We start from the raw sequence: 8,219 nt of genomic DNA, 5'->3' as shown, positions 1-8,219 counted from the left end.
ACAGAGCTGGAAGGCCCACCTCTCCCAGGGAAGGATAGCACCCAGTGATTGGCTCTCAAGAGGTGGGGTGACCCCCAGCTCTCAACCCGTCATCCTGCCCGCTGGCTCTGGACTCCTGACGCCCACCCTGGGCTGCAGGAGCTCCTCTGGGCGAGCAGGGAGGGGACACGGGCCAGGTGAAAACAGCTAAGCACGGGGACAGCTGGGCCGTAGACCAAGGGGCAGCGGGGGCAGGGAAGGCTGTCTGGGCCTGGCAGTCCCGGGGCGGGGACTCAGCAGGGGGAGGAAGACATCTGGCGGTAGTCGGGGCACTTGAGCAGGGCTGGGTAGCTGCTGTTCATCTGCAGGGAGACGTCGCTGGAGATGTCGGACGGGCTGCGGCCTCGCGCCCAGGCGTCCGGGTGCAGGAACTGGCCCGAGTGATCGGAGCAGTTGCTCAGACGCGGGCGGTAGAAGCCGGGGTGAGGCCCGTACACGTCCTCGGCGGTGCACCTCTTCATGAACAGGTACACGGCCATCACCCCCGCACTCTGCAGGCAGGGGGAGCTCGTGCTCGAGGCCTGGCCTTGGACGCGGCCGCGGGAGCACAGCACGAGGAGGGCGGAAGGCGGGCGCGGGGCGGGCCGGGGAGTGAAGGGCGGGAGAGCGGTGGGTCCAGGGCGAGCGTGGCCTCCTCCCCCGCCCCTTCCCGGGGCAGCGCCCCGCCTGCGGGGAGGGGTTTACCTCCGTCAAGAGGAAGGAGATGGCCGCGAAGGCAAATGACCATCCGTACTTGTAGGTGAAGTAGGCCTCCGCATCCTTGGTCCTGTTGAGCATTTCATCGTTGATGCTGGAGATGTACAGCACCAGGCCCACCACCAGCGAGAGGCCTGCAGGGGGGCAGGGGCGCTCGGCAAGGAAGCCGGGGAGCCGCCCATGGGGCACCGCCTCCCCTCGGGGCTCAGGGAGAAGGTCTCGGCCTTGGGTGACCATGACCCCACTCTGGAGTTCAAGGAGGGCTGGAGCCCTCCTCCTGAAGGCCCTGTTTAGACCTTACCTTCTAGAAAGCGGACGGCTGCAGGTAAGAAAGCTCCTGTCCAGCCACCTCCCGAGCCACGGTGAGCCCGAGGGTTCTCACCGCCCCCCCCCCACCAGAACCACCGGTTAGATGTGCGTCCCATGAGCCCCATCCCCGGACCTTCTGAGTCACGTGGCCTGGGCTGGCGCCTGGCACCGTGTTGTCCTAAGTGCTCCCCAGGCAAGGCTCATGTGAACTCAGGGTGTGAACCACTGACTTTAGCAAGTGGCTTCCACTGAATTGAGGGGTAACACAGGCTTCCCTGGCAGAGATAGCCAGGGCCCCCAGAGCCTGGAGAGATGGTCATGTAACTGTGGCTCTGTGCAGCCCACCTGCCCCTGGGCGCGGCCAGTTACTGAGATCGTTAGGCAGGAGAGGCAAGAGAGATCGTCCAGGCGCTAGCGAGCGTTACATCAGGGGGCCAGTGCTGCCCAAACGCCTTCCGCCACTGTGCAAACGACCGACTGTGCATCGGTCTCATCAGTCAGTGACTGTAACTGAAACAGGACATAACTTACTCTGTTTTGAGCTGCTCAGGTTTAATTCCATTCACATGATTAAGCTGGGGCATCTTGAAGGATGAACGTTACAGGAAAACAAGCACGGTTCAGGCCCTCCTTGGCACTTAACTCACACTGGAATGAAGCTGGCCCAAGGGAACCCTGTCTATTGCTGTCATTAAAACACTTCATGTGGCCAAGCTCAGTCTGAGATCTCTGGTCCTGCTGCCTGCCGCTGAAAAACCTCAGGTGCTTTGAAGCTGCTGTGTGGCCTTGACTGTTGTGAAGTTGATAGATAAAGAAAGAGCTTAACCTGGGTCTGTAGCTCTTGGACTAGGTGGAAACATCATGGTGCAGAGGGTGGGCTGAGGACACTGCAGGTGCTCAATGAACATTTGTTAGATGGATGGATGGATGGAAGGATGGATGGAAGGAGGGATGGATGGATGAATGGATGGATGGAAGGAGGGATGGATGGATGAATGGATGGATGGAAGGAGGGATGGAAGGAGGGATGGATGGATGGATGGAGAGTGGATGGATGGATGGATAGAAGGATGGATGGATGGATGGATGGATGGAGGGTGGATGGATGGATGGATGGAAGGATGGATGGATGGAAGGATGGATGGATGGATGGAAGGATGGTTGGATGGATGGAAGGAAGGAGAAAGAAAGAAAAGCTCTTGGGCATCTAGTGTTCTGACCACCACCTGGCTCCCAAGCTATATTGACAAGACAATGTTGGGGAAAGGAACCTAAAGTGGCTTGGAATTTGGGTGGCAACCAGAATGCCTGCTGCTGGCAGCTGTTTATCTTTTCTTTCCATCTGTCCATCCGTCCATGCATCCATCCATTATTCAAGCCATCCACCTACCCATCTTCCATCTGTATCCCCTCTCTTATCAACAAATCCAGGGCTCCAGGGCATCTACAGTCCATGCCCTGGGAGCCATGCCTTTGGCTCGATGCATTAAGAAAAGGTGCTCATGGAAACGCAGAGGACACCCTGAAGGGGAGGAAGAGCTGACCTTCATTTACCACCTTTTCTTCCCAGCTCACTCTCCACACCCCCTTCAGTCATCTCCTCCACGTCTGATTTCCTCCCCTAGTCCCTAGGCCAACAGCTCTGTCTCCACCTTTGGTGTCTCTACTCCCAGGAGCCCCAAACCCTGACCCCTAGCAGCCTTCTAGGCGCTGCTTCCAGCTGTCACATCGGCACCTCAAACTTTGCATTTCCCACTCTACGTTCATGATCTTGGCTCCAAATCTGCTGCTTCTCCTGTGACCCCTGGATGAGGGATGCAGTGCACGGCCCACCCAGGGCCTGAGCAGAATCCGTGCTAGCCCTTGGCTCCTCCCCTGAAGCCCAGCCCTCGTCCTACTGAGCTTACCTCCCAGGTGTCCAGTGTCCAGGAGCCTCTCCCTTCTCTCTTCCCCGCGGCCAGCCCCTCCCCATCCCCTCCCTCATGCACAGCTGAAGTAGCCTCTCGCCTGCTCTCCCTGCCCCGTGTCTTGCTTCCTTCCTCCCCTCACTCTCCAGAAGGATTATTCTAAAATCCAAATCTGGTCATGTCCTTTCTCGGCTTAAAATCCTCCCGAGGCTTCTCACAAAGTCCCCAACAAGGCGACCTCAGCTGCCACCCCCCACCTCTCACCACATCCTCCTGACGTTCCTGCCACCATGAGTCACGATTGAGCTTAGTCTCCCCTGGCCTCATCCTCCCTCTTCCCTCCAGGCTCCCTTCCGCCCACCCCGACCTCACACTTTTTACCTAGTTCCTACTCACCCTCCATCTCGCCTGCTCCTGGCGGCCGTCCCTGACCAGCGCCCAGTCTGAGTTTCCGCCGCTGCCCTTGGCCCCCATAACAATCCTTGCTGATGCTGTCAGAGCCCTTGTCAGGCAGGGTCCACATTTCCTGCCCACTTGTTTATGTCCCCTAATACACTGACCTTTCTGTAGGTAGAGATCCCAGCTCCCAGTGATAAGGCCTGGGAGATACATGAATGGATGAGTCGGCACATGAATAAATGAAAGAGTGAATGATCGAGTACAGTCTGGGGTCGGTCCAGGAGGACAGATCCATGCTGAAGGGGCCTGGATAGCCCAGGGTAGGGGGTAGGGGGTCTCTAGAGGATGGCTGAGGGATGGGAGACGAAGAGGCCATCATTCCAAAGGCAGATTGTATTTCTTTCATGTAAACACACAAAGACATAGCCCTCAAAAAAAACAGGAATACTCATTACCAGTGGGAACTAGAGGAAAGCAGCAGTGATGGTATGGCATGAGGAGGACCCTGGGTTCTCATCCCAGCTCTGCCCAGGGGGAGCTGTCAGGTCACTGCTCCTCCAGAGGTGATGGACGAGCCCGGGTCCTCGGAACCCTCCTCCAGCTCGGACTCAGTTGTGCTTGAGCCACTGACATGGCGGGTCCTGTGCAGGGGCTGACCCGCAGCTGGGACCAGAGCCTCCCAGAGCAGAGTGGTTTAGGAATCAAATGTCAGAAGTGCAGAGTGCATGAGCGAAAACGGCACCACTTACCAGAGAGGATAAAGAAGATGCCGGAGACAAAGGCCAGGATTGTCCTGTGGGGACGGACATGTCCAATGTTGCTTAGGATGAAGCCGATGAACATGAAGAAGAGGCTGACCAGGGGGAATGGTGTGGCCGAGCGAATCATTTCTGACCGAGGGGATGGAAGGATATCGTCAGCCTCCAGTAGCCTCACTCAGTGCTCACCCTCCCAAGTCAAGTGTTCCTGGCAGTGTACACCAGCTGGTCCCCAAGCCCCTGCCCTGCCTGAGCAGCCTGGGCTCCATCCCCTCCTCGGTGGGGCTTTCGTTCCTTGGTCCTTAGCCTTCAGGGCCTATGCTAACTCAGAACCGTACTGAAGGTTCACATGGGTCTGAACCAGCTCTGGTGAGGCCAACGCCATGAGGTCAGTCTCGCTGGGGGCCGGAGTGCTTGGTTCAGTTCCCTGGGTACTATGGTGTGAACGTCTGTGTCCCCCCCCCCACCAAAATTCACTTGCTCAACCTAACACCCAAGGTGATGGTATAGGAGGTGGGGCCTTTGGGAGGTGCTTAGGTCACGAAGGTGGGGCCCTCATGAAAGGGATTAGTGCCCTTATGAAAGAGACCCCCCCCAGAGCTCCCTCACCCCTGCCACCGTGTGAGGACACAGTGAGAAGGCAGGAAGAGGACCCTCACCAGAACGTGACCATGCTGGCACCTTGACCTTGGACTTCTAATCTCCAGAGCTGAGAGAAATAAATTTCTGTGGCTTCTAAGTTGCCTTGCCTGTGCTATTTTGTTAGAGCATCCCAAACAGAGGAAGTCACTGGGTATGGATGCCCTCTTACTTGCCAGGGTCACAGCAATGGGAGACTCCAGCAACCTGTCACCACCCTGGATAAATAACTGGCAGAGCAAACTCTGTGAGCTCAGCCAGCACAAGCATCTGAGTCTTAGGGCATTGGCTCTTGAGAAACAAGCAGTCACCCTGCCTCTTCCCTCTGCCCTGCTCTGCCCTGTCCAGCCTGTGGCCCAGGTTGGAAAGTCGGAGGCACCTACTTAGCACATTGACCGTGGACTCGGAGGTGAGCTGGGTGCTCACAGGCATCACATACTCTATGGTAAAGCAGCGTCCCCGCTCCTCACCTATGGAGACAAGAGCCACTTACATACACTCTGGGTCCTTCTGAACACGGATTTGAAGTTAACATATTCAAATGGTATTCCCAGGTGCTTCTAGGATGTTTGACCCTCTGTGTATTTACACCTGGGCTGGATTCAAACCCTAGGGGGCCCCATCCCCAGCTGATGGCCCAAAGCAGACGTGGACACTGGTCCTGACATCACATCTTTCCCAGAGAAGCACCGCGAGCTGCATGAAAAGCAATCACTGCAGACTCAAGGTAGAGTCAGATGTCTGGTGGCCGTCTTGTGGCTTTGGGACGGACTCCACCGAGGATGGCGTGTGGCTGGCTTAGGTGCCCCAGTGTGGGTGTCGTGGAGCAGAACCCCCAAAGCCTTGTTGACCACTTTGGCAACCAGACCCTGGTGACTTCAAACTCTGCTTCAGATTTAAGCAGAGATGGATGCCACACAGTCTAGGCACTGGGAGGTGAGGTCAGTGTTGGGTGCCATTCCCAAAGTAGACTCAACACGTCATGGGGAGGCCAGGCCTCTACGGTCCTCCCTGCTAAATACGGGTGGGCGCCAACCACCAAAGCCCTACCATGAGGCTGGGAGGACCAAGTGTTCCCTGTGCCCCGTGCACACATGGGTTACAGAGCCCTCCAAGAAAGGCTCCGTGACCCCACTGTGGTGTTTCTGACTAGCCTCACAGGGCACAGAGAGGCTCTTCCTGTGCAGCCTGGTTCCGGGTCATGATGAAGGGATAAAGGACAGAGCCTTTGGAGTAGCAATTCCAAGGGTTCCAGAGAAGCCCTAGCAAGTGGGCAGGAGGCCCTGATGGGCAGGATCAAAGCCTGCACCATCTTGCAGAGTTGCAAAGACCTGCACCTGCGTTTTCTCCCTGCTATTTCATGGACATAGGAACAGAGAAAGTGCTAAGAATTTCCCATCCTCATGCTCAGGTCACAAGGGTGGAGCCCTCATGAATGGGATTAGTGCCCTTCTAAGAGAGACCCCGCGGAGCTCCCTCTCCCCCTGCCACCCTAGAGGACACAGGGCGAAGGCGGGAAGAGGGCCCTCCCAAGAACGTGACTGTGCTGGCACTGCACCTCCCTGCAGCTTCCTGCCCTCATTTGTGAGGTGGACGTGATAACAGGGCCTACCTTGCAGAGTCGAGGGGGAGGCACTGAGACAGAGGACTCGGAGCTGAGGCCACCTCTCTCAGCCGGGGGTGGGTAGTGTGGCAACAGCGGGGCCACGGGCATCTTCCAGATGGGAAGACCCAGGTCCCAGGGGTGAGAGGACTTGCCCAAGTGGACAGGGAGACTCAGGCCTTGAGTTTGGAGTGGGTCCTGGCCACTGGAGGGAGCAGGCCCAGAGCTCATGAGCATCCTCCACGGTGACCAGCCTCCTTCCAGCAGGGACATCGCTTCCCCGGGGGGGTGTGAGGTGGCGGCTGCTCCTCTCTGGGGGCAGGGCTGTCCCCAGCCCTGGGCGCCCTTACCTGCGAGGAAGCAGACCCTCCACAGGCCTGAGTGCAGGGACATCTTGGTCTCGGTGCTCTGGTTCTGGGGCAGGACCACGCCCTCCTCCAGGTACAGCCAGTGGTCCGTGCTGACCGCGATGCCCAGCAGGCCCAGGCCGCACACGGCAAAGACGCTGCTCAGCAGGGTCAGGGCCTTTCTCCTGCAGGCACCCATCTTCCCGGACAATCCAGCAGGGGTCTGCGGCCGCGATGCCACCAGCAGGGAGTGGGCTCTGGCGGCAGGACAGCGGGTGAGCCGGCAGTACTGGCCACGGCTCTGAGGAGGGGCCCTGGACAGCAACTAAAGTCAACCCAGCCGGGCTGAATGGATGAGTGAAGACCAGCGGGCCGGCTCCCTGGAAGTCAGGCCATGGGTGACAGACATGCCACCTCCCTCTCCCCATCAGGAACGCACAGCTTTCTTGACAGGCCACTGCGAGGGGCCCCCTGTCCTCTCTGGGAGTCCCCCTTGCTGGATAATGCCATTCATTCATTCAGCAACCCACTGTACCCAACGTGGAGACAAAAGGATGAATGTGACCCCATCCTTGCCCTTGAAGAGTTCCCTCTGGAAGACAAAGCGCCCCCCACCCCCAAAGCAATGAAAATGCAGCTTGATGGGTCTGTGGGAGAGACCTGCCCAAGGATGTGGGAGCAGGGAGGAGGGATGGAGGCCTGAAGTCTGCCTGGTGGGCTTCTCCGTGTTGAGAAGGACTCTGAGGCCCAAGGACACCTGGCAGGGAGTAGCGGGACCCAGAGAGGACGCGGCAGGCGGCAGAGAGCCTTCTTGGGAAGGTGTCTTCCGCAAGGATTCCAATCAGTTGTAGATCTGGGTCCACCCCGCTAAAGAAGCCACACCACAGTCCAAGCTCAAGGGGCCTCTTGAGCCCACCTCATCAGAAGCCGTCTGACTCTTGTCTGCCCAGCACATGGTATTGGCCGGAGCTGGCTCTGAACCAGCCAGAGTGAGGCTAAGCGTCTACACAAGGTGAGCCATGAGCACACCTACCACACCTGCCCAGCCAGCTCCAGGCTCGGAGATGGAGCTGGGAGTAAGTGAGGGGTAAGATGTTGCCCCAAGGAGCCCAAAGCCTGGCTCAGGGCTTCTGAACTCTGCCTGGAACCTAGAGCCACCCAGGGAGCATCTAAAAGTCCCGAGTGCCCAGGTGCCACCCCGAGAGATTCTGGTGCAACTGGGCTCACATAGGGGCCGTGGTACCGCTGTGCTCCCTGCGAGGCTAATCGTGGCCCAAGCTGAGAACGACTGCTCTTTGCTACTCAAAGTGTCATCCGTGGACCAGGAGCCTTGGCATCACCTGGGAACTCGTTAGAAATGCAGAGTCTCAGGCCCCTCCAACTTTGTAAATCAGAATCTGCATTTTGTATACCTGCTAAAGTCAGCCAAGCAAACAGGTGACTACAGTCCAATGTAGTAACGGCTGTGGCGGGGAAAGTCCAGGATGTGATGAGAGCCCAGAAGAGGGTCACCCAGTGGGGC

General features: G+C 58.0%; 1 protein-coding gene across 1 annotated transcript; it reads right to left on the bottom strand.

Moving 5' to 3' along the window:
• Window positions 1-272: 272 nt before the first annotated feature.
• Window positions 273-6,896, bottom strand: CACNG5 (calcium voltage-gated channel auxiliary subunit gamma 5; the record flags this gene model as incomplete). The annotated part of the gene is made up of 5 exons (XM_082602875.1): window positions 273-530; window positions 724-869; window positions 4,100-4,240; window positions 5,131-5,217; window positions 6,701-6,896. 5 exons carry the CDS (start codon window positions 6,894-6,896, stop codon window positions 273-275), a joined length of 828 nt encoding a protein of 275 aa, XP_082459001.1.
• Window positions 6,897-8,219: the final 1,323 nt, after the last annotated feature.

Source organism: Mesoplodon mirus (genome assembly GCF_964341445.2).
Source record: "Mesoplodon mirus genome assembly, chromosome: 18".
Classification (NCBI taxonomy): Eukaryota; Metazoa; Chordata; class Mammalia; order Artiodactyla; family Ziphiidae; genus Mesoplodon; species Mesoplodon mirus.
Note: the sequence above shows the minus strand (reverse complement) of the source record. Positions and strands in the feature narration are given on the sequence as shown.